This window comes from Bemisia tabaci, chromosome 2 (genome assembly GCF_918797505.1).
Source record: "Bemisia tabaci chromosome 2, PGI_BMITA_v3".
NCBI lineage: Eukaryota > Metazoa > Arthropoda > Insecta > Hemiptera > Aleyrodidae > Bemisia > Bemisia tabaci.
In genome coordinates, this window is record NC_092794.1 from 33,768,550 (window position 1) to 33,794,491 (window position 25,942).

General features: G+C 40.6%; 2 protein-coding genes across 3 annotated transcripts in view; one reads left to right on the plus strand and one right to left on the minus strand.

Annotated features, from left to right (window-relative positions):
• LOC140224062 (uncharacterized) overlaps window positions 1–25,942 on the minus strand; it is a 526,468-nt gene that overhangs the window by 352,130 nt on the left and 148,396 nt on the right. The window lies entirely within an intron of this gene.
• Window positions 19,701–25,939, plus strand: LOC109035641 (uncharacterized). The gene has a single exon (XM_072297169.1). The coding sequence runs from the start codon at window positions 22,399–22,401 to the stop codon at window positions 23,497–23,499; it is 1,101 nt and encodes a 366-aa protein (XP_072153270.1). The 5' UTR covers window positions 19,701–22,398; the 3' UTR covers window positions 23,500–25,939.

A 25,942-nucleotide genomic window follows, 5' to 3' on the forward strand; every position in this document is an offset into this window, starting at 1 on the left:
GGAGGGGATATCCCACGCTATCCTGAGAGTCCACCTCTCCATCAGGACAAACTCTCCATGCAAAGATAGGGAGCAAATACATTAGCAGGGTTGCCGTGTTTTCAGTTGTGGAGTCCCCAAATAAAATGGCAGCCCTGTCAATGTAGGTATTTGCCAGAGACAAGTATTTGCTCCCTATATTTGCATAGAGAGTTTGTTTTGATGTAGAGGTGGACTCTCAGGATAGCATATCCCCTCCATTTTGGCCTCAACTTGAGAGCTTTTTTTAAGCTTGGGAGTTGATTTCAGAGAAAACCAGTGGCATCATCGTGTTTCTCGCGAACTTTTACATAAGAATTAACAATCAAATCGCAAATCCCTCACACATGCAACATCTCCATCGCTGCCAGATGCCGTTAGCATCAGCTGAAATTAACACCATATTTATGACAGAATAAAGGAGACGGAAGTAAAAAAATCAAGATGCCCATTATATTTGTCTACAAAATAATTTGTTGTTTAGGGAGAAATTCATTTAATGTGTCCTTTGAGAAATCACTCATACGGTCGGCATCGACAAGAAATTAAATAAATAAAGAATAAGTAAAGAAGGAGAAGAAGAAGGAAATATTTGCGTTGTTTTAAATAGCTCGGCACTGTGCATTTGAAGTTTTGATTTTTATTTTTAAATGAAGGGGGCCTCATAAAGAGGACTTTAATATTTAAGTAGATTCCGGGAGTTTTTGCATTGCATCAGTTCAATTTCATCGGACAATGTATTTCTTCACATTAAACAATCGCATTCTTTTAATTTTCCTCCTCACTTTTCATGTCCTGATGAATGAAAGATTCCTCGCAGATAGAATTAAAAGGGGTCAAATAAAATGTATGCTTATGCCAAGGGCCGAGGAAGAAATTAAAAACTGTGCAGAGAATCATACTTTTCAGCATGTCACCCACCAAGCTGACAGATGAAGAGAATCGAATAACTCTGCTGTCACGTAGTGTACTTACTTATACACTATTCAATATCGATTTTCCGGCTTCCTTTGATTTATGGACGCGACGATGGAGTGGATTGAAAAAAATAAAGTTTTTCCTGTATTTTCGAAAGGAATATGCGAGTGAAAAATCGTTGATACATATATTTAAAACTTTGACTCATTTGTGTCCGGGGAAATTTTCGGTCGAAGGGCTTGTTGGGACCGATCTTTCCGCAACCCCTCCCCCCCCCCCCCTCAGTCTTGTACGGATACTCATCAGAGCTCAACATTTTCTACTGTAATTGAAGTATTTGAGCCTTTTCACCTTGCTTCCCTGCAAAATAGGGTGGATCCAGCGCTTCTTTTTCAGCACCTTCCTATCAACTTTAGAGAGTGTGAAGAAAAGGAAGTGCAGCTATATAATAAAACTAGGAGACCTTGCCCCCTGACCGCTACGCGGCCCAACCCCCGGGAGGGCGCCTCGCGCCCTCAGGCCCGCTTCGCGGGCCCTATACACATATGTATAGGCAAAGATGTTCTTCCATTTTAATACACCATTTTGTGTTCGAGCTGCATCGATTTCAAAATTTCTGACGTAACACTCAGATTTGTAAATGATGAGGAATAGCTGGATGTACATAATTTCACAGTCCACTTACTGGAGAAATTTACATTTATTATGTTACTTTTAAATACTTAATTTAAAAAAAAAAAATCGGATTTCGACCGTTAAGAGTTAATAATATTTGGTCCGTCCCGACGCGACGCAGCGCCTGCCTTCTCACTTTGTATCTGCTGTTTATCTGCCGTAAATATTAATAGAAATTCAGCAATCAAGTAAATTGACCAATGCCACAAATCGAAGCCGGAAGAATGAGGAAAAATTGAGTAAAAACCTTATACCTTGTACCTTGAACCTTGAACCCTGAGCGATGCACCGTTCCTCAACTCTTCGAGTGAGGAGCCCTTCACGAGCTTTTCCATTGTTTTATTGTTTATTCGAGTCACTCAGGTAGAATCCCACACCTTGACGTTTCTAGCGGAAACGACATATCTCTCACGCTATTAACATTGGACTTAAGTGACATGAGCTTTAAAAGCTCTACAACATTAAAAGTTCGGGGTTTCATAATTTTTTGCACATCTACATCTACTACAGGTGACATACATGTAAAGATCATCCTTATCGGTCCGGCAGTTCGTCAGAAATAGTGCTTCCAAGATTTTGCTTGTAGCTGTATAATATAGATATTAAAACGTCACGCGTGTGATTATGTAAACTGAGTAAAATATAAAGGTAATCGATGATTGAACATTTTTTATGAATAAATTGTGACTGTCCACGGAAAAAGATGCCTTATCTGGTTACCCAGATCTACCCAGATACCCCCAAACACCGAGTTTCAGGCGAATCCATCGGCAAAAAGTCGAGTTTGCCAATTGTTGACCATTTTGAACTTTAATCGGCGGTCATTTTGAAAAATAAGGGTTTGTTTAAAAATCTAACGTCGAATTCGTTCTTCTCGGGTCAAAATACTCCCAGAGACCAAATTTCAGGTGAATCCATTGGCAAAAAATCGAGTTTGTCAAATTTTCGGCCACTCTGAGCCTAAACCGGCGGCCATTTTGAAAAATTAGGGTTTTTTTTAAGTATCTAACGTCAAATTCGTTTTTCTCGTGCCAAAATACCTGCAGACACCGAGTTTCAAGCAAGTCCATGCGCAAATAGCAGAGGTGCCAATTTTCGGTCATTTTGAACTTTGACCGGCCGCCATTTTGAAACGGTTTGAGATAATGACTTCGGGATTGCGCGAAAAATTTTATTTTTTTATGCTCTTTCGAACGAGGTATCACAAAGAGGGTCTTCCCATTTGAAAAAAAAAAAGTTAGGGTCCGTAACCCCCCCAAGGGGGGACCCCTTAAAAATTTTGGGGAGGTCAAAAAGTAGCTCCCTTTGATATAGGAACACCCTCCAAGTTTCAAATCTCTACCTCAATTAGGTCAAAAGTTAGAGGGGGGAAGGGGACTTTTCGAACACCCTGTATAAAGCTACTATACCGAGATTTCTTCAACACTTTGGCGAGAATGAAGCTAAGAAACACCTTTTGCATGCCGGGAAAATCAAATTTAGAAAAAAATGCTGCTGAAGCCCAAAAAAGAAAAGTTGTTTCTCCCTATACTAATGCATTGGGGATACGAGGTTGTTCACGCGCATCGCACCGAACAGGTTCAATCCTATCGCGTGACGTCACAGTATTATAGACGAAATTTTAGATTTTATGGGGTATTTATTGACGGGTTTTTGTGAAAATTGGTGTCAGGCGGTACTTTTCGACGGGATACTCAATTTTTTGGTTAGATTTTCAAAATCCAAGATCACTCGTAGAGCTGAGTCATGTGTAGGCTGCCCCCCTCTGGGGTCGCATAAGATCGGGTGCTTCGTGGGCTGAGCGAGACGTAGCTGGTCTGCCCTCACTCCCCTCTAGTCCTCGACTCCAGAGCCCTGCCGTGGGGTTGCCGCAAGGTTTGGCGGGTCCTGACTCCGGGTACAATGATGGCTTTGGCAGATTGGTCCCAAGGGATGAGGGTGTAACGGGGCTATATTTCCCCCGTTTTAAGTTTAATAAGCTCACGTGGAGTAATAAATTGAAACAATAAGAAAGTTTCGAACGCGCATGCTTGGCACCGCCGCGTCTGCACCAGCGAGCCAAGGAATAATAAATCAGCTGACGCTCGGCGTCCGTCGCAATTTTTTGTTCAATAAAATCGCGATCAATTTTCGACGATAAAATCGAGATTAAATCGCCATATACCGCGATTTTTGTTGCAATAATATCGCGATAAATTGCCGGGCGATAAAATCGCGATTTTATTGCGACAAGATCGAGGATAATCACTCAAATGCTGATGATCTTAGCGATTTTATCGCCGACAAAATCTCAACAAATCGCGATTTATCCCTTGAAAATGCTACTTGGGAAGAGCCAAAATCGGCCGCCATCTTGGATTTTGGGCATTTCCGTGGGTCGATGGGTCTGTATGACAATTTTTTTGGAATCTACGATCCAAAAAACATGAGAATCGACACCTCTCTTGACGTTTTGTGCCGTTTTACCAAAATTTCAATTTCAGCCTCCACTTTGGCCGCCATCTTGTTTTTGGGGCCTTGGCATCAAAATCGGAGAGTCCACCAAAGATTTTCTCATCCTAGGGACCAAAATGAAGAGAGTAAACTTGCATCACAAACGTGCAAACGGGACGTAATTTTCGAACACATGCTTCCCTGACTATGCAACAAATCGCCTTTTCCCGTCATTTTTGAGCATTCCCGGCCGGTTTTCATTTCCGTTTGGATCCGTGCCCCATCGATGCGCGTTAGTAAGGGTTCATTACTCGAAAGTATACACCTTAAGGTTGAAATGGAGAGAGAAAATTGGAATTTTGCAGTTACAATCCATGGAATGCATCGGTTACGGTGTGAAAAATCGTCTTTTTGCGTCAATTTCGAGGATTTTCGGTCGGTTCCCAGTTTCCATCAGGCCGTTAATCGATCGGTGCATGTATGGAACGCGTTGATAGTCCGTTTTTATACATGTCAGAGGGTAAAGTGGGGAAAAATATCGATAATTGAAGAGTTCATTATCTAAATTTTTGGATTAACGTGTGAAAAATCGTCCTTTTTACCAATTTTTGGCCTTTTTTGGCCTATTTGAATTTTTTTAGGCCCTTAACCGTCCGATAGCAATTGAAAAAAGTATTTAACCAAAAGTATATATCCTAAGCTTGAAGTATAAAAAAAAATCGAAAATCGGAGAGACTGTTTCTTAGATAATGCAGTTTGAGCATTGAGTGGCGAAAAAATCATAAATTTTAAAAAACTCTAAATTACGGCCATTTAAATAATTTTTAGCTCAATTTTGATGGCATATTCAGAATCTACATGAAAAATTGGTCTAGAAACACTCTTTCAAAGTATGATCGATTGATACAGAGTCTCGCTACAGAGAGTCAAAGAGAGGGAAGTCGAGAAAATGAGAATCGCTAAAACGGGCTGTTTTGAATATCGCTAAAATTCACCCCATCTTTGAGGGTCGATATCTCGCGAACGGGGCGTCGGATCGGAAAACCCTTCAAATAAGTTTCTTAGAATGATGTAAAGACCCCGTATATCAATTTTCAGCCAAATCGGAGGGGGTCGGGTTCCGAGCTTGGTTGCGTTGACGTGGAATGACCCATAATTCTAACTGTATAGATTGATAAAAGAAGTCAAGGCAAAGCCAACGATGTAAGTTTTATATTTTTCATGAAATCTTGTATGCTTACAAAAATGAACGGAGCTCGGGCACTTGCTTTTTTTTGAAATTTTTAAATTAATAGCCTCCCGACCAGAACCATCGATCGGGGGGGAACGTTCCGATCCAGCAGACAGTTACGCTACGAAACGAGTACGTCGGTCGAGGTGCAGCGGGGTGCGCTTGCGTTTCCCTCTTTACTATACGTTTTTTAGCAGGAGTTTGCGGTTGGAGAATTTCGGCGGTGGGGGCACTGCGAATCCTATCGAAAAAATTCTCTAACTTTGGACCTCTACGGCTTCGGACAAATAGGTCAAGGTGCCCGGGCTGAGATGCATCTCCCTCTTGAACGTGGCAATAGAGGAGAGGGCTTTCCCTCGAGGAGACTACGGATAGAGGTGCCTGGGCTGAGGCGCATTTCACTGTGGGTTCTGATAAGGCAAGCGCAGACCCTATAGCAGTTGGAAGCGATTTATTTTATTGAGACGACTATTTACCATGTGGTTTTTGAGTAGATTCCCTTGAGTTCCAGTCAGGAAGTTTTAGAAAATAAATGAGAACTATTTTACGAGTGGAAAAATGTTGCCAAATCTCATCCTAATTCTATCGTTTAATAAATCCTTGTACCTAAATTTTGGAAGAACGCTTCCGAATTCTTCAGAAGTAGAGCGAAGTAGTGGTGCCCGGTCTGAGCAGCATCAAACCGAGCTCTGCTCAATTTTCCTTTCCCTTTGATTCTATAAAATTTCTCTCTCTCAATTTCGATTTCACTCCCGTACACGGAAAAAAAGACCTGTCATTTTAACAGTCGCATTGAATGTTAAATTTGTTTGACGTTTCTCTGTTCTTTTAGTTGTCGCGACTGATAGTTTAACATTTTAAGTATGTTGAAACAAAAGTGTGCAACTCTGTTAGCTCAACATCTTATTGATGCTTTTGAAATAACATTCTGTATGTTATTCCATCATCACACGACTGCTGAGTTAACGTCAGGCGCAGTCATTAAATCAACAGTTCCTGAAGCTTTTGGAATGACTGTCATTGACTTTTGATTTTACAGTCCACACGTTATTTTGACATTCGTTTGGATTTTAAATTTACACTCGTGCAGGTGTTGGTCTAATGTTTTGAAGGTCGTTAAATTTGCAGAAATAATCTGCTAAAGCAACAGCGAGGGTGTCGAAATAGCAGCCTCTCGTTTAACAGCGAGTTGACAGTAAAATGCTGTCCGTTGCACGGAGCATTCCATCCCGGCCAGTCCCGCGCGATCGGCGCAGCGCGCATGCGCAGTTGTATACAGTTGTCGATCGCCCCGCTGCGAGCGGTGACGCAGAAAACCTCTCCTACCCTACCCGCCACACTGCCCACCCTCCTTCTCGAGGGTTGCGCGCCGTCCTGACAAAGGGCCCGGTCAGGGAAATTCTCAGAACTCCAACCGCCCGGCCCTGCCCGGGCCTGGCGTTCGGTTGTTTCTTCCTTCGGCGTTGTTCCCGCATTCCAGTCTGTTCGCTGAGAGGCCGCCATGTCATTGTTTAAAGGGATTTCGTTTGCTCAACAGTCAGTGGTTTTGAGTCAGAGAAGTCTTGCGCTTGCGTTTCGAAATCGTGCTCAAATTGTGTTTGCGAGTGAATTTTGGCGAAGAAAGTGATTAGTTTTGATACTCAGTGCGCGATCTGCAAAATTAGTAGCTCCATAGGAAAGTAACTCTTACGATATAAGCAAATTTGGGCACACTGTAATCAGTTGCGGGCAGACGCCATTTTTTGAGGCATCATCATGAATCCGTTCAATTCGAAATTTCTGCTGCCGTATATTTGTGCTTTTTGGTTTTAACTTCACCATCGACATTACACGCACTCTCAACTCAATTTGGTTTGCGTCCAGTGCATCAAATTATTATTTTTAGCGTGCCTTACATATTTATATGCAGGCACTCTTTTGATTTCGTTTCCTGTAGATTATACCATTAGCCCTGTCCTCTATACTTTCCGACCCAATTCCATTGTGTAATTTTTTCCTTTTCTTTCGTTCAAAGAAATTTAGGCTAATTGAAATGAAATGAATTAAGTGATAATTTAGCAAATCTTAATCTTGGTAGAATTTTTTGAAACCTTTTATAATACATTTTCGGTGTTTTTAACTCATAAGCACGATCTGCTGTTTGGTTCTTCCGTTGTTTTTATTGATGATGCCAACGTGACATTGTCTTAATGGCGTAAAGTGTTTCAATGTGTAATACAGTGTCTGTGCGGTATCTGACCAGGCTGCGAGTGAAAAGTTCGGTTATTTGAAAAAAGAAAATAACGGATGGAGAGGAAGGGTTTAAAATGTGCCTCACATAATTTGTTGACGACCCCAAGGCCATGATCAATTCTGCCCCACCGAGAACTGCAAAGATGTTTACTTTGTGTAGTGTTTCTGTGCATTTAAACTGTTAAAATATTTGTGAAATTAACTCATTGTGAAACTGATTTAGTCTGTAAATGTTACTTTGACCGGAATATTATCTACGGTTTTTGTATCATTTACTTGAAACCAGTTAAGCAGTTATCAGCTATTTACATAAGCATGTAAGTATGACCATAATTTTTTACAGTTGCTTGGCATTGTATCTGCTACATTAACAGCAGTGTGAATGAAAATTCAAGAGCGATTTAGCTTTTACATGAGCAGCAGCGCTGCTACATCGACAGCAGCGTGGATTTAAATTCAAAAACGAACTGGCTGTCATGAGAACAGCGACGCTGCAATTTCGACAGCAGCGGCCGCTGTTAAATCGAAGGCAGCGTGAACGTCAATCTGATGGGGAACCGGCGTTTACGCCAGCAGCTGCGCTGCCAGTGTAACAGACTATTCGATGAAGGTTGAGCAGATTTTGCTGTCGTTGTCACATTCATTTACTGTCAATGTGACAGCAAAGCGCCTGTTGTAATAACAGACAAAGGTAATGTTATTTTAACAACCAGGATGCTGTGCCGTTTTTTAACAGCCAAGGGCTGTTCCTTCAGCAGTCGCGACGATTAAAATGACAGGACTTTTTTTTCCGTGTATATTCTTTTTTCTATGGCGCCCGAATCCAGGCTTCCCACTTGTTAAGGTTGGCGATTGGCCGGGTTGGGAGAGCAGAGAGAACCCAATTTGATTCGATGACACAAACTTTTATTCCATACTTCACAGAGCACACAGACCGAATACCAGACGAAACGCACTCTATTCCTCACCAACTCGTTGCTCCCCCCTCCAGTGATCAGCCGAGCAATCCACTCCTCTGATTGGCCAGGGGAACTTCTCAAGTGATGCTCCAAAGCAAACTCGAAATTTCCCCGGTCAACAGAGCAGCCGTGCCAACTGAACAAAGGAGAGGCAAGCAACGTCAGAGAGTCGCTATACTTGACATCCCCCCTTGTTGGGAGAGGAGGACCTCCGACGACTAAGATGGATGAGAGGTTAAGTTTTTCTCTTGAAGCGCAAAATTTTGTTAAAGTTAAGCATGCTTTAGTGAGCAAGTGAAACGTAATAAAGGATGGTTTTAGAATGAGAGTGTTTTTCTGTCTTTGACAATAAACAATTATGATAAGATACAAGTTAACAATCAGTGTTTCTAGGGGACGATTCTACAAAATAAGGTAAGATTGATTGACAACGGATTGCAAGATAATTTAGCGTTAAGAGGAAGATAATCATCTAGATTAAGAGTTGTTTGTGAAGAAGATGTGATCAGGTTGAGATAAGCAGGACTCTTAGCGTGATGTTGAGGTAATCAGTGATAAGCCCATATTAACAGCTTGGATTGAGGTGCTGGAGTAGTTTGAGCTGATAAAAGGAGTCTGCGGTCTTCCCAGAGTGTAGAATCGTTCCCAGAAACTGGATCAGCAAGAGTGTGTACAAATAACAGTTTCTGAAACAAGAATTAAAAAGCGATAATATCACAGCTTAAAAGGTTAATGAGCTTTTTAATTAATCTTAGTTTAAAGAGCCTTGTCGCAGCTAAAATTTCTCTTTGGTGCTATAAGTAAAATGTAGAGAGTATTACAATATAAAAATTAAATAGAATATTTGCGTTGGCGAGAGATATTGTGACATGGAAGTACTGAAGTAACATATTGGGCTTTAGGGGGCACAGGCTTTAATCGGGAGACATGTAAAATTTCATTTGATAACTTTCCCCTCATTGGGATAGCAACTTCATAATTGAGGTCAGAGACTTTCTTGACGACCATATAAGGGCCTTGATAGAGGGGTGATAATTTGGAACTGGGTCTTGAGAGAGTTACATAAACCTGGGAACCTGGTGTTAAATTTAAATGTATACAGGGTGAGCGAAAAGTCCCCGACCCCCCCTCTAACTTTTGAACGAATTGAGCTAGGGAAACGAAACTTTGGGGATGTTCCTATCTCAAAGGGGACCATCTTTTGGGGGGGTCAAAATTTTGGTCCCCCCCTCAGGGGGGGACGGGGGCCCCCCAACTTTTTTTTTTCAAATGGCAACCCCTATCTTGTGATACCTCATTCGAAAGAGCATAAAAAACTAAAAATTTTGGCGCAAACCGCAGATCAATATCTTAATTTTTGACCGAGTTATGATAGGTCAAAGGTCAACTTTGACCTATTTTTAAAAAATCATAACTCCGGTTCAAATTATCGTAAAGGAAAAAATAAAACGGGAAAATGTACCAAATTGTGTCCGCTTTTAAGTAAAAATTGCAGAAATCACTTCGATTTAATTTTAAGGGGGGGCTCGGACCCCCAAATACGTCAATTCAAAGGTCATTCAATTTTCCCGCGAAATAAGCCAATTTCCCCTGGATTTGCCGCCACATTATCTCAGTAAGGTCAAAATCAGTTCAACATTACGTTGGCAAGTCCCCAAATTTCGGGAAAAGTTAAAAAAAATGATATTTAACGGTCAATTAATTGACCTTAAATATCATTTTTTTTAACTTTTCCCGAAATTTGGGGACTTGCCAACGTAATGTTGAACTGATTTTGACCTTACTGAGATAATGTGGCGGCAAATCCAGGGGAAATTGGCTTATTTCGCGGGAAAATTGAATGACCTTTGAATTGACGTATTTGGGGGTCCGAGCCCCCCCTTAAAATTAAATCGAAGTGATTTCTGCAATTTTTACTTAAAAGCGGACACAATTTGGTACATTTTCCCGTTTTATTTTTTCCTTTACGATAATTTGAACCGGAGTTATGATTTTTTAAAAATAGGTCAAAGTTGACCTTTGACCTATCATAACTCGGTCAAAAATTAAGATATTGATCTGCGGTTTGCGCCAAAATTTTTAGTTTTTTATGCTCTTTCGAATGAGGTATCACAAGATAGGGGTTGCCATTTGAAAAAAAAAAGTTGGGGGGCCCCCGTCCCCCCCTGAGGGGGGGACCAAAATTTTGACCCCCCCAAAAGATGGTCCCCTTTGAGATAGGAACATCCCCAAAGTTTCGTTTCCCTAGCTCAATTCGTTCAAAAGTTAGAGGGGGGGTCGGGGACTTTTCGCTCACCCTGTATGAGATTTGTCATAGTGTCGTTTGTATTTGTCCTGGGCTTTTTTTATGATTTCAGGCATTTCATGTCTGATTTTTAGTAATTGTTCGATCGATTCCAACAAATCAACGGGAGGGTTGGGGGGTTCTAGGGATGCGGTGAGAGAAGTGTCTGGCTCATACCCATGGACCAGGTAGAATGGGGAATAGCCCGTTGAAGCTTGTGCATTAGAATTGTACGCAAAAGTAACAAAAGGTAAAATGGTTGACCAATTTTTGTTAGATTCACTTATGTAATGCTTCAAAATTGTTACGATAGTTTGATTAAGCCGCTCCACTAAGCCTTGTGATTGAGGTCTGTAAGCAGTGCTGTGCTGCTTTTGGAATTTTAACTGGTGAGACAATTCTGTGATAAGCTCATTATCAAAATGTGAGCCTCTGTCGGTTGAAAATTTACTAAAGAAACCTTTTTGAGAAATAACATCACTTATAAGAAATTTGGCAACTGTGTTAGCGTCAGCATTATGGGTTGCTTTTGTAATCGCATATTTGGTGAGGGTACAAATGGCAATTAAAATATATTTGTGACCGTACGAACTTGGTAATGGACCGAGGAAGTCACAAATTATGTGAGAAAAAGGTTTTCCAGTTAATGGCGGTGGGATGGGTTGCAGCAAACCGTATTTAACTTTTGCTGGCTTATTTAAGTTACAAGAATGACAACGAGAGATGTGCGTGGCTAAATCTTGCCGCATTGTTGGCCAGTAGAAATGCCTCTTTAGCCTATCGTAGCATTTTTTGAAGGAAAAGTGGGCTGATCCCGCAACTAGGTCATCATGGATATGGTGCAAAACAGAATTAATCAAGGATTTGGGCACATACAAAGCGTAAGACTCTTGATTTTTACACCACAAATTTAGGTAAATTAAATCATGTCTGAGTGAAAAGCGACGGCTTCGGCGTAAAACATTGCGATCCGAAATTGTTTTTGGAGAGATAATAGCCTTTCGTATGATCTCAATTTGTGGGTCCTTTAATTGTTCTGAATTAAAATTAGTGGATATTAAAGCTAAATTATTGTTTGAAATTGGCATGTTTTTGTCTAAAGTGGCTATAATTGCGGTTACTGGGAATCTAGATAAATGGTCAACTGCCTTTATGGCTGGTGAAGAAGCTTTCTTGTAAATTACATCAAAATCATAGTCGACAAGTTTTGATACCAATTTATTTAATCTAGATGACTTTTCTTTAAATGTTGTAAAATACTCCAAACTATTATGGTCAGAAAAAACTGTAAATTTGCGGCCATATAGGTAATCACGAAAATGAGGCACTGCCAAAGCTAGGCCCCGGAGTTCAAGTTCAGTCGAACCCCAAGACGGTTGTGATTGAAGTTTTTTGCTGAAATAACCAATAGGATGTAGTTTTTTTGTTTCTGGGTTATGCTGGGCAAGGATAGAGCCAGTAGCCAATTTCGAAGTATCTACAATTACCACGGTTTCATGATCTTCATTGAAGTTTTGCAACACTGGTTTTTGCGTGAAAAGAGAAATCAAAGTCTTGAACGCTGATTTTGCTGCAGGTGTTAAAGTAAACTGTTTGTCGGAAGAGATTTTGAGGAGATCATACAATGGGGAGCAAATCTTGGCAAAATTGTGGATAAATTTACGATAGAAAGAACAGGATCCCAAAAATGAACGTAATTCTTTCAAAGATTTCGGCGGTTTTGCATTTAGTATTGGGATTAAATTTTTGGTTGATGGAGCGATACACTTGTGACTAATCAAATATCCTAGGATGTCTATCGATTCGCAACATACTTGGGATTTCGAAGTTTTTAGGCGTAAGAAATGTTTTTTTAGCCTTTCGAATACGATATTTAACAGCTTAACGTGGGTTTCATAGTCTTTGCTGTAGACGATCAGATCATCAATGAAGATTATGACACCGTGATACAACAGGTCGGCAAACACTTTGTTCAGAGCCCTACTAAATGATGATGATCCATTTTTAATGCCCATAGGTTGTCGGTTAAACTCGAACAAACCTCTACTAGTTGTGAAGGCAGAACATTTCCTAGATTTTTCAGATAACTCTTGTTGGAAAAATCCGCTCAAAAAATCAAATTTGCTGAAATATTTGTACTGACGAAGCTCAGTGATCAGGGATTCTATTCTTGGTAATGGGTACCTGTCTGGAATGACCTTGGCATTTAAGCGACGATAGTCGACAACAAATCTTTTGTCAGATAGCGATAAATTGGTAGATTTTTTTGGAACTCCAGGTTTGGTAACTAAAAAGGCTGGGGACGCATAAGGCGAAGTGCTATCACGAACAATACCAGCTTGTTTTAACTGACCAATGAATTCATGCAATTGTTCATCCTCCATAGGTGACATGTGAAAAGGAGGAGAATGTACAGGAATGTTATCTGTTAAATTTATTTCAGCAGGCATCAAGCGTGCTTTATGTATTTCAATTTGTGAGGATGCAAAGACTTCAATGTTGTTTTGTATGATTTCCTTGACCTGGTTAAAAACAAGTGGCGGTATTGATCTATTGATGAAAATTTGTGTTCCCGATTTGTCAACAGGGAGCAAATTTTCTGGAATATTCTTACTAGAATTTGTATTGGAAGTAATATTTGTTATAACATTCTTGTGAGTTTCATTTTCATTTTCAGCGTTTTGGAATTGTAGAGTGAAATAATTACCCATGACAGAATTAATCTGCAGCTCTTGGGCTGGGAGGACACGGTTAATGCATGTAGGCGTATCCACAAATCTACTTGCACATATATTTCGACATGTATTAACTGTGATAATTTTGCTTCTCAAACCTGCCATTTTAATGGAATTGGTTGATTGGCAAGGAGGTGCACTACCTGTACTAGCAGGAACAGTGCCAGTAATAGATTTACTGTGTGGAAAAGCTGGACTAGCAGTATTTTTCCTATTCTGTGATTTGGAGTGCTTTATAGAAACATCATTTATATTATTGCAAGGAAGAAGGTCAGCATCTACTTTTCTAATTAGATTTAAGAATGCCTTCTTTTCAAAGTTGTTCGTTCTTTGAAAATACTCCAAGTTTTTCTTGAAGCAAATGGTACCAATGGGTGTATCCGGATATAAAATGATTTCTTGATGAGAGAGGTTTTTAACCGGTAAAGACAATTGAGTTAAACAACATCTATTAATATATAAATTTTTTGACTCCAACCATTTGAAATTTGGTTCAAAAAAGAAATTTGTTTGAAACGCTGGAAACTCACAATGAATGTTCACGTCAGTAACTGATAATGGTGCTAGACAAGTGGTATTTTTAGTTACTACTTGTAAACTTAATGGGTATTCTAACGAAGACAAACTATTTTCTAGCTTATGTACAAAAGGGGCGGAAAAGGTTGTTCCTTGGTGAGTGAGTTGAATGCAGTTTGATTTATAATCTATGATGGCTTGGTGTGTTTTCAAAAAGGAGTCGCCCAAAATTAAAGGAGACGATAAGGATTTGGTAACATACACATAGGTTTTCAGTTCCCTACCGGCAATGTTGAGCAATAAGAAGCCTCGTTTTACAATGGGTAACGATTCATTGTTGGCTGTTTTCAAGTCGACTTTCTTTCCTTTTGCGGAAAGGACAAAATTTGCAAAAGCGATAGAACAAACGGATACACTAGCGCCGCTATCAATAAGCGCTGTGGTGCTATGATTTTGAACTTTCACATCAATAAAAGTAGACAAGCCTAAGCTTAATGTACACATAGAGGTTTCTTTGGCGACTTTAGTCTTTGTTTGCGGAGCCATGCGTTTAAAATGGGTGTCCTTTCGAGCTATTTTAGGACTGTCCTTTTTCACACGAGACAAAGGAGGAAAATGATCTGCATAAACACTAGAGGAACAGGGGTTTTCAATTGCCTTTGGCGTGAAGCTTTTGCGATTATGGGTAATCGACGTCTTAGATTTATTTCTAAAAATACCACTTTCTAAAAATTTTGATTGTTGCCATCCTTTTTTAAGGCAAAACAATCTCTCTTTAGATGCCCGGCTTTTCGGCAGTGAACACAAAAACGTACTTTACATTGGGTTGTATCATGCGCACACCCGCAAATAAGACATGTAGCACTAGGATAAGTTTGGGTTTTCGGTTGTTGGGCAGGGTATGGAATGTACGGTGGATGAAATGGCATCACTGGGCCTGGATGAAAAGGTTGTTGTTGGTAAAATGGTGGGTGTGGAAATTTGTGATTGTTGAATTTTTTCTTCTTCTTTTGTTGTGGTCTATAGGAATCATTTGTTTGCGAACGAGGTTGGATATTGTGATTAGCTTGTAAAGCAGAAATTTTGTTTATGATTTCATCCAGTTTGAGCTCAGCTGTTTCATTATGTGAGGGTTTATTAATGTTAGCAATGTTTAAATTTATATGACGCTGTTCGAACTTCTTTAAGGAGGATTCAAATTCATCCATCGTACTGTGTGGGAAGAGGGAAAATGTGGTTTTAATAGCCATGGGCATGCCTTTTAACAAATGAAAAATAACCTGAGCATCCGACATATTTGGATCGATTTTCCTACAGATGGTACGCACTTTAAAGGAGTATTCCTTTAGATCCTCCGCAGAATCAACTTTTAAATTTTCTAATTGGACTGTGAGTCGAGAAACTTTGGCTACGTCTTTGAATTGAGATTTAAATTTAGCGGTAAACTGTTCAAAGGTCAGGGCAGGGTAAGATGTTTTCAAAAATTCAAAATATTCAAGCGCTGCACCTTTTAAATATTTTTGAACGAAGAGAGGCACATATTCTTTTTTCCAGTTGTTGACTTGGACTGCCGCATCCAAAGACTCTAAAAATTTCTCCACAGTCACATTATTCCCGTCGAAAACTGTGGGTAAGATAATTGGAAAATGTTTAAAGTGTGATGGAGGCACATTATCACCTGGTGGGTCATTTTCCTTGTTGTTAGACATTACCGAAACTGTTTTCTTAAAAGTTAATTTACGGACTACTTTGGATGGAACCACAAAGTCTGAAAGGGCGCTTGGGAGTTTTGTGGGACGCGTAGAGTGCCGTAAAGGGTCTTGGGAAGAACTAAGACCAAGTAACGTGTCAATTACAGTAATATCATCTTCCGCCTCTGAGTGGGACATTTACAAAATACGATGCTATGCAACCTGAAAAGAAGAGAAGAACATTTGGGGAACAAAGCATGAACTTAGAAATTGATTCACCTGGTTAAGGATAGAAGTGGAATTTAGCTGCCGTTTGAATGTCCATCACGAGGTCGGGATTCGGATTTAAGCCACCAGTGAGAAGTCCATGACGAGGTTGGAAACTATTTAGCTGCCGTTGGAATGTCCATCACGAGGGGATGCGGATTTAGGCCACCAGTGAGAAGTCCATGACGAGGTTGGAAACTATTTAGCTGCCGTTGGAACGTCCATCACGAGGGGATGCGGATTTAGGCCACCAGTGAGAAGTCCATGACGAGGTTGGAAACTATTTAGCTGCCGTTGGAATGTCCATCACGAGGGGATGCGGATTTAGGCCACCAGTGAGAAGTCAATGACGATGTTGGAAACTCGATCTCAGGCTATTCAGTCCTCAAGGGTTCGCCGAGGTTTCGGCACCATGTTAAGGTTGGCGATTGGCCGGGTTGGGAGAGCAGAGAGAACCCAATTTGATTCGATGACACAAACTTTTATTCCATACTTCACAGAGCACACAGACCGAATAATCCGACGAAACGCACTCCATTCCTCACCAACTCGTTGCTCCCCCCTCCAGTGATCAGCCGAGCAATCCACTCCACTGATTGGCCAGGGGAACTTCTCAAGTGATGCTCCAAAGCAAACTCGAAATTTCCCCGGTCAACAGAGCAGCCGTGCCAACTGAACAAAGGAGAGGCAAGCAACGTCAGAGAGTCGCTATACTTGACACCACTGCAGTTTATCCGGCACCGTGAAGTGACGACGGCGGATCTTTTATTCCGAGGTTTCCTCCTATGAGGCCTCAATAACCTATCTTTGCGCTTTGCCTCGAGAGGAGAGATCTTGAGGGAGATTCGCCCCGTTACAGGTGGGACCCTCTCTCAAGTGGGGGGCCTGAGGGGCGCCGGCCTCACCGGGGCCGGGGTCGGGGACTGCCGTTCAAAGAGTGCCTTAGGGACATCCGATGGGAGGATAGAGCGCCCAATGGGCCACTTTTGCACGGGGTGTGGCCTAAAGGGGTAGTTTAGAGGGTACGGAAGTTCCGTACCCTCTAAACAGCGTGCTCCAACCCTACATAACCGGGTATTTCCATCTCATAGCGGTCGGATCGGTTAGGGGAAGCTTCGGCGGCTCTTCACCAGCTGATGGCCGTTGCCGTCCTCCGGGTGAGCCCCTTTCATGGGGGGCGTTTCGGCGACCCTCATGATGGGGGCACTGCAGCAAATTTTTTACCTCATCAAAAAAAAAAAATACAAAGATGGCGGCCGTGGCCGAAACTGCTATGTCGGCTCCTATTCAGTCGATTTTTGTGACACTCGGTACCCGGGAGTACTTCTCGACGGGAAACTCGAATTTTAGGTAGGATTTTCAAAATTTCAAAATCCAAGATGGCGGCCGTTGCTAAAGTAACAAAGATGTTATCTTCTTATTATTATTATTTTTAACTTAAAAGTTAATATGTATGAGGGGCGGCTCGCGAGTTGCAAGTTCATCGCGAAGCGAGGAACCGGGGGTCCAGGGGCACTCCCCGGCTAGGCGTGACAGCTCGCTACAGTGAGCTGAATACGGTCAGTTTATTCTATAGCCGGCTGTACTATTTCTTAAGTATAGCCTTTTATAGCCGATGGCGATGAAGCTACATGCCGGGCGATAAACTTTATAGCCTGGCGATAGGAACTACCTGTACCCCGGCTGTATCGGTAATTTTTTATAGCTTCGTATAACCCGGCTGTACGATTTTCTTCGCTTTCTACGGCCAGCCATCTATAAGATTTTCTACGGTACCTATATTTTAAAACGCAGCTCCTATTGCCAATTTTTGCCAGGGTCGTGCCATCTTTTTTGTAAATAGCGTAATGTGCTGCTCATGCTATCTTCAAAACTTCAATCCCCCCACTTCTCAGTCCCATCTTTTGCGATTCGGTTCCTCTCCGTTAAACTACCTATAGGTTTATATCCTTGAACAACGAGAGAGTAATGGCAGTGACATTCGAACGGGGAATATTCGGAGGACATAGCAGCGGAAACAAATGCAGAGGCCCGCGATATCATACTCTAACCCCTGGGCTTTTTAAAAGAAAGGGCCACTTCTTAAATCGTACATAATCTGTCCCCCTCAGAACATCTTCCCACAATGTTACTCTCGTGCGAGGAAAACCGCGGCGGCCGACAAGGCAGAGGGATGATCTAATTTAACGCTTGAAACTGCATCCGAGGAAGATAAGGGGAGGGAATAAGGGTGGGGCGAGACATTCGGGAGTGGAGAGGATTCAAGACTGGAAATGTATTTCTGTGAGCAAATATACACTCGTTTGGTGTATTGTGACCGGCTTCGGCTACCGCCCGAGTTATAAAATAATGTCAAGAACGATTCGAAAATAATAAAAATTCGGCAAAAGAGTATAGATCCTCGAAGCGCACGCAACAAGCGACGAACATCGCTGCCGAAGTGACTACTTATTTGAGGCAATGGAGATGTTGCAGGTTTGAGGAATTTGCAATTTGACTACTGATTCATCTGTAAAAATTCTCGAGAAACACTATGGTGCCTCTGGTTTTCTCTGAAATTAACTCCCAAGCTCAAAAAAAGCTCTCAAGTTGAGGCCAAAATGGAGGGGATATCCCACGCTATCCTGAGAGTCCACCAATACATCAAGACATACGTCAGTTGGGGTAACTTGGGACTGCGGTCTAACTTGGGACAGATTGTCCCATTTTCGTAATCGTGATATGGCAACCGTGCATTGTTTATATTTTGATTTCTGAGGCCTTAACCTCAAACACCCAAGCCAGCAGAGTCTGTAGAACGCGTGGTGCGAGAATTTGAAATGGCAAGTGATTTAAAATTTTCAAATTTGTCGGAATATCTATTTTGGAGGAATTTTATGCTGTACACAAAGTCTATTGTATTCAGATGCCGGTCATTCACCTGGAACTGGGGGACCTGATATCATCTCATCCAAGTGCACCTCTTGAAGGCCCAAGCTTTTCTTTTTGGAAATTTTTAAATGAATTTGAAATTTTTAGGAAAATTTAATCTTTCAGAGCTGTCAGCAAACTTGGGACAATTTCCCATCGAACATGGGACGCCCATGAATGTCTGTTTATTGTACTTTTGAAGCTTCATTCCTTCAACAATACATATAACCTTTAAGTGCCATATAGTATTATTTATCGTTTATTCAAGTGATAACAAGTGAAATTTTTTCTTTCTTTTCTACTTGCGTTGAATCGCCTAGTCAAGTACCTACTTTCTCTCAATTTTTCATAAATGTTCTCATTTTTTACCTAAGTATTTATTTTTTAAGGTACCAATTTGCTACCTAGTCTTTGTCATAGGTACCTATTTTCTTTAAAAGTTCCATTTCCTACTTGTAAGTTTTTTTTCATTGTCGTGTGGTCCTTGACCAACGTTTCCTAGAAAACAATTTTCCTCGGTGCCTCATAGGTACCTACTATTTTCTTTAAAAGTTCCATTTCCTAGTTATAAGTCTTTTCCATTGTTGTAACTTGTAAGGTCCTTGACCAACGTTTCCTAGAAAACAATTTTCTTCAGTGCCTACTTAATGCTCGTTTTGTTCATGTTTATTTTTTTATTTTTATGAATGTTTTTATTAAAATGCACATTATTTCTTGAATTTTCTCTCTTTTTGTAACTTTTTTCATGCCAAATGGCTTTATATATTTTTTAAAACTTAAATTTTTGTCCCAAGTTACATGATAACTATTAAACTTTTTTTTTTTTTTTTTTTTTTTTTTTTTTAACTTTTATTTATAAACAAAACTACAACGTATTAATTGTTTTTACATGATGATGATCAAAATACATAGAGTACAATAGAGTCGCAAAGTACTGGAGCGCCGATGAAGCCAATCCATGAACAGGCGTTTCCGAGCCGCGTGTGCTCCGAAAATAGTGAACCATTTGTGAACCCAACGGCATTTTGTAACACGGCGGCTTATGGAGAAATCAAGAACTGCTTGTGTTTTTTAGGTATTTTATAATTCAATCAGCATTAATTTTTGCAAATTTCGCTATTTAAAGGTAGTCAAAGCCATAATGAATCCATTGATGTATATTACTCCTGGATAATATTCATATTGGGATTTAATTTCTGACTTATACCAAGTGTGAACCAACCGGCATTTCTTATCACGGCGGCTTACGGGAAAAGCAACGACTGCCCGTGTTTTTTCGACATTTTTTAATTTCATCGATATTAATTTGTGCAAATTTTGCTATAATTAGATAGTCAAAGTCATAATGAATCCATTGATGTATATTACTCCTGGATAAAATTCATATAGGAATTTAATTTCTGACTTATACCAAGTGTGAACCAACCGGCATTTTTTTACACGGTGGCTTATGGAGAAATCAACGACTGCTTGTGTTTTTTCGACTTTTTTTAATTCCATCGGTATTAATTTGTGCAAATTTTGCTTGAATAGATATTCAAAGCCTTAATGAATCCATTAATGTATGTTACTCCGAGATAATATTCATATATGGACTCAATTTCAGACTTATTACCGGCCTACTTATTTTAGCTGGTTCAGTGTGTGTCTAGCCGACGAACGGAGCCGAGGCGGGACTGTCGGGAGTGGGGAGCGCTGAGCGCGAGTCTCTGCGTATGCGTCATCGCTAGTCGCCGCACACTAGTCTCCGGAGAACTGGACAAAACAGCCTCGAAAAGTGACTTCATCGGCGATCCAGTACTTTGCGACTCTATTGTACTCTATGTCAAAATAAGAGTAAGATTGGCATATGAACTTATGAGTCTAATATTAAACTCTAGGTAATTGTAGGCTTGTAAATAGTATCTATTTACAAACATTAATATAGTTATTATATAATATAGTTAATGTGGTTCATATAGTTATAGTCTATCCTTAAAATTTTAGTCTTTGTTTATTTACATTGCCCGATTACTTAATTTTATTGCATGAGTCATTCAAGGAATGAAGTTCAAATTCCCATTAGATCAAAATCTAGTTTCATGGTCATTAAATTAATGACTTGGCTTGATTTTCAGCCGGGTGTTGCCGTAGTGTTCTACATATTTTACAATTAGATTTCAGAAAACTACGGAATAGTGTACAATATTTAGGATATCTAGACTTTGGTTGGAAAAATATGTATAAGAATGTAGAAGTAAGTGTAAAAAAGGTTAAACTAATGGGTGTCTTTTTCGGGTCTTAAAACAAATAGGTTAACATGAGTAACTTTTTTCATGCCAAATGGCTTTATATATTTTTTAAAACTTAAATTTTTGTCCCAAGTTACATGATAACTATTAAACATGAGCCAAACACTGAAAATACATTAGTGTCCCAAGTTACCCCAACTATTCAGGTAACTTGGGACACCAACATTTTTTTAAAAAAAAAAATAAAAAAAAAAGTAAAAAAAGAAGATGGCGTAGGTTTAGAGTACTAACTAAGACCAACAAATGAGAGCCTTAACAATTTATTATTTGTTTTGTTTTAATGGAGAAATTTTAGTTCAAAGTTCAAAACTGTCCCAAGTTACCCCAACTGACGGTACTACCTACCCTCGATGCGAAGATAGGGAGCGAATACATTAGCAGGATTGCCGTGTTTTCAGTTGTGGAGTCCCCAAATAAAGTGGCAGCCCTGTCAGTCTAGGTATTTGTTCCTTATCTTTGCATGGAGAGTTTGTCTTGATGTAGAGGTGGACTCTCAGGATAGCGTGGGATATCTCCTCCATTTTGGCCTCAACTTGAGAGCTTTTTTTGAGCTTGGGAGTTGATTTCAGAGAAAATCAGTGGCACCGTCGTGTTCTCGCGAGCTTTTACACACGGAAAAAAAGTGGTCCGCTACATGAGCGGACCTGCTCGGTGAATTTGAAGTACGGGCTTGAGGAACGACTGTCTGAATAAGACCCAGGCGACTCCTGGTTGTCAACCCCATGCTCAGGTCGCCTGTGGAACCGTAGGCTCCGAGATATAAAGGCCCCCTTACTTCCGGAATGTTGTTGTTTTCGATTTTCGACAGTGGTGCTAGTTTCCGTAGTTTCTCGAATGGCTGCCGGAAGTCGGATTTCGTACTCGGATTTGGCATTTCATTTAACGCGTTTTTAGTAGTTTGAAGAAGTCTTTTTTTCTCAATGGTCGCATATCGTGTCAGGAAGTGTTCATGTGACATCGTGTTCAGTTCATCGTTTATTTGAGCAAATTCGGCAAGATTATCGAGCGGTTTTCGCGATGTTACATCAAACATGCACCTGTTTAGGTTCGGTCGGCATGACTCTCACGCGGTCAGTTGCTCAATTGAGATTATTTTCGTCGTACTTTGTGAGTGAATTTCGTGTTCTCTGAAATCTATCGTGACAACGGAAGTAGTGCTGAAATGGATTAGCAACAGTTTGTTAGCCTCCAGAACTTGTGACAAAAAGTGCTGTAGGAAGTTTTTGTGATCACCTAAAATGGGTCGTGCTTGCAGTGTCCCTGGTTGTAAGACTGGGTACAGGTCTTGTAAGGAAAAGTTTTCCACATTTTCTTTTCCTGAAAATGAGCAACTGAAGTGTAAGTGGATAAATGCCATTCATCGGCCACGAGACTTTGAAGTTACCAAGAACACATGTGTTTGCATTTTGCACTTTAAAGAGTCACAAATCATTCGAACTGTGAAGAAGAAAAATGCACGGATTGAAGATATTGTAGAACTCGAGCGGCCAAGATTAACTGATGATGCTGTTCCCTCCGTTTTCCCGAATCAGCCGAGCTACTTCACTACTGACCCACCAACCAAAAGGAAACCTCTAGAGGATAGACGCCAGTCGTTGGTTGCCAGGGAAGAAGCAGAATTTAACGATTGGTGTGCTACGGATGAAATTAAAGACTTTTCAGATTTCCTTAGTAAGTTTCAGAGCAAAATTGCACCCTCAACATTTGATCACAAGATCTACAACGATTTTATTTTGCTTTTTAAAGTTAATACCAGTTTGAACAATGTCCCGGAAATAATGTGCAGCGTCAAAATTTTTTGTAATCTGAAAGTGCAAGTATATTTCAGAAACAATTGCCTTCCCTCTTCAAGATTTAAAGGTTTCCTTAGCAAAAGTAATGAGCTGAAGTATTGGACTGCATTTGGAAGCCTCATGAGTCATGTGAATGCAATTTCCCCCACAGACATTAGCAGTTTTGCAAATGACATCCAAGCTTTGTTTGAGCAAATGGAACTAATTTTAAAACTCTGGACTCCATCGGCAGAGAACCCCTCGGTTGTAACTGAGTCATCAAAACTTACCAAGTTAAATTTTTTACTAGAGCAGATGAAACTGTTAACATTTATTTGTCCAAGGTACTCATCAAACCTCTTGCTTTGGGCAAGCTCAATTTGTTTGTCGTTCCCAAGTGCTTATTTATCGATAAGAAATGATGGTATTATAACACTTCCGCATCCATTACATATCAAAAGATTGACAGGATCTCTGAAATCAGAGGTAGGCCTCAGTAATGAGCAAGTCAAATATCAAAGGTCAAGGTCTCTTGGTCTCTGCCAAGTTCGAGAGCCTAGAGAATGACAGGGATGCAATAGTCAATTTACTGCTCGATGAAATCCATACAGACTCTAAGGTTGAGTGCAAAGGAGGGAAAGTCATTGGTACAACAGAAAATGGATTAGGCGCCAACAAAATTCAAGCTTTTATGATCACTTCACTCACCAGCAAGAACGAAGATATAGTGGCTCTGCTTCCTGTTAACACTACTACAGCGGAGAAGCTACATGAAATGACTTTAGTAGGGTGAAAATGGCGACTTTAGCCCAGTAAATTATCCAACAGCGTTGCACGATGGTGCAGAAAAATATGAATTAAATTACAGCGTTGTATAGGGATTATTGTTCAATATGGCAACGCTGTAAAAAGAAAGTATTGCATGTTGCCCCTTCAATATGCGGGTTATGCAATCGTGTATTAATGCCCCTTCATTTTTCGGGTTATGCAATGGTGTATTTTTCAAGATGGCGCAGCAGCGTTGCCGCGTGGTGCATGTAAATAAATGATTTATTTATTGGTGAAATTTTGCAACATTGCATTTTACAGTGTTGCCAGATGGGGCAAGAAATTAGTTGATTTTTCCGTACAGTGTTGCCAGATTGTGCAAAAAAATTCGGATTTTCGGACTTGAAAAATTTTTCCGTTTTGGAAGACGAAATTTGAAACATTTTTGAGAAAACTTCTTTGTTTTTAATATTTTAGACCTTTTAGACGTTGGTCTAAAAGGTCTAAAATGAAATTAGTTAATTTTTCGATACAATGTTGCCAGATTGTGCAAAAAATTTGGATTTTCGGACTTGTATAAATTTTCGGTTTCGGAAGACCGTATCTTACAATATGGGTCGGTATCGGATAGTGTAGATTAGGGTCTGATTCGGTAAAATTGAAAATTTTTCGGAAAATCACCATCCTCCGATCCACCGCGGACGGATGCGATTCTTTTCCATAATCGAAGATCGGAAAACTGTACGGATCGAATTTCGATACGACTTTTCGTTTTCGAGATTTCGGACTTGTAAAATTTTTCAGTTTCGAGAGACCGTATCTTGCAGTATGGGCCTGGGAACGCTAACGAACGCTGGACTACGAGGGTTTTCCCACTCTCGCTCTCCGTTCGTTTTTGTTTGTCCCTTCGAAAGGCCTCTGACCTCCATGCAGGAGCCTACCCTATGATTAGGGCCAGTTTTCACAATGTCGCGCAGTGTCGCTTGCACGTTATGCCTGGGAACGCTAACGAACGCTGGACTACGAGGGTTTTCCCACTCTCGCTCTCCGTTCGTTTTTGTTTGTCCCTTCGAAAGGCTTCTGACCTCCATGCAGGAGCCTACCCTATGATTAGGACCAGTTTTCACAATGTCGCGCAGTGTCGCTTGCACGTTATGCCTGGGAACGCTAACGAACGCTGGACTACGAGGGTTTTCCGATGCGTATCGGGAACCTTATGTTTTGGGAATGGATATTGCAATGTTCAGTTTGATGAATTAAAAAATTTTTATTATTTTTTATTGGATATTTACAGTTACAGTTTAAAAACAGTTCGCGTTTAGAAAACGCACTAAAAACGTGAGGGTTGTCAACCACAAACATCGGATCCTTCTCCTTCTCCGAACTTTAAATCTACACTTATGTCATCGACTTTCCGATTGTTATTTTTCCGGACCATCCTGATGAAACGGAACTTGCAGTCGGATGAAAGGTACTTGGAGTACAGGTACGGAGCGGAGCAAATGAGCGCCAGTAAACTCAAGATGAATAGAAGAACATCCGTCAAGGTAGAGGGTGCGCATTTGATTTCCGGACAGACAGGGCACATTGTGATGTTTGCTTCGGATGAGTTTTCCACCAGTGAGGATTTCACTCCAACAACAGCAATGATGATGGTGATGAGAATTATTTTATCAATCATGATTTCTTCCTTGCGATACTGAGAAGAGAATGCATACTATTTATACGAAATCCAGCTGCTAGACCCGCTCTCCTCTCTCTCTTGTGTATAATACTACGCGAATTGCACTTAACAGTCTACCTATCTTCCAGTCCTCTTCGTCTACTTTCTTGTACCCCTGCTTTAGGAAGTAAATTATTTCGTGCTCGTCTGCGACACGTTCTAGGAGAAGGCAAAATCTTTCCGTTATCTCAACTAAGCCGTAACACCCGACGGGATCGGAAGTGTCTATTGAGCTGAGTTTAAGATGGTGGAATAACTTGTCAGGAAAAAGGAGTCGGGCAAACTTGTTCAAAAGCTCTGCTCGTATTCCTGTAAATTTGAAAGTGAGAGCCTCATATACCATATCCAAGGTGTTCATCGCTCTGATCGATTGTGATTTGAGGGTTGGAGCGTCCATACTTGACGAGTTCTTGTTTTGAAATGATCGATCACACTTCCTCGACACTATTTATACGTTCCCCCGACTCGCATTGATAATTTTCCCACTTGTATGAAAGCGTAGTTTTATATTGCGACTAC

Bases quoted from the DNA above. Each gene is read 5' to 3' on its own strand.
- LOC109035641 (XM_072297169.1), top strand. From the start codon at position 22,399: ATGGGTCGTGCTTGCAGTGTCCCTGGTTGTAAGACTGGGTACAGGTCT.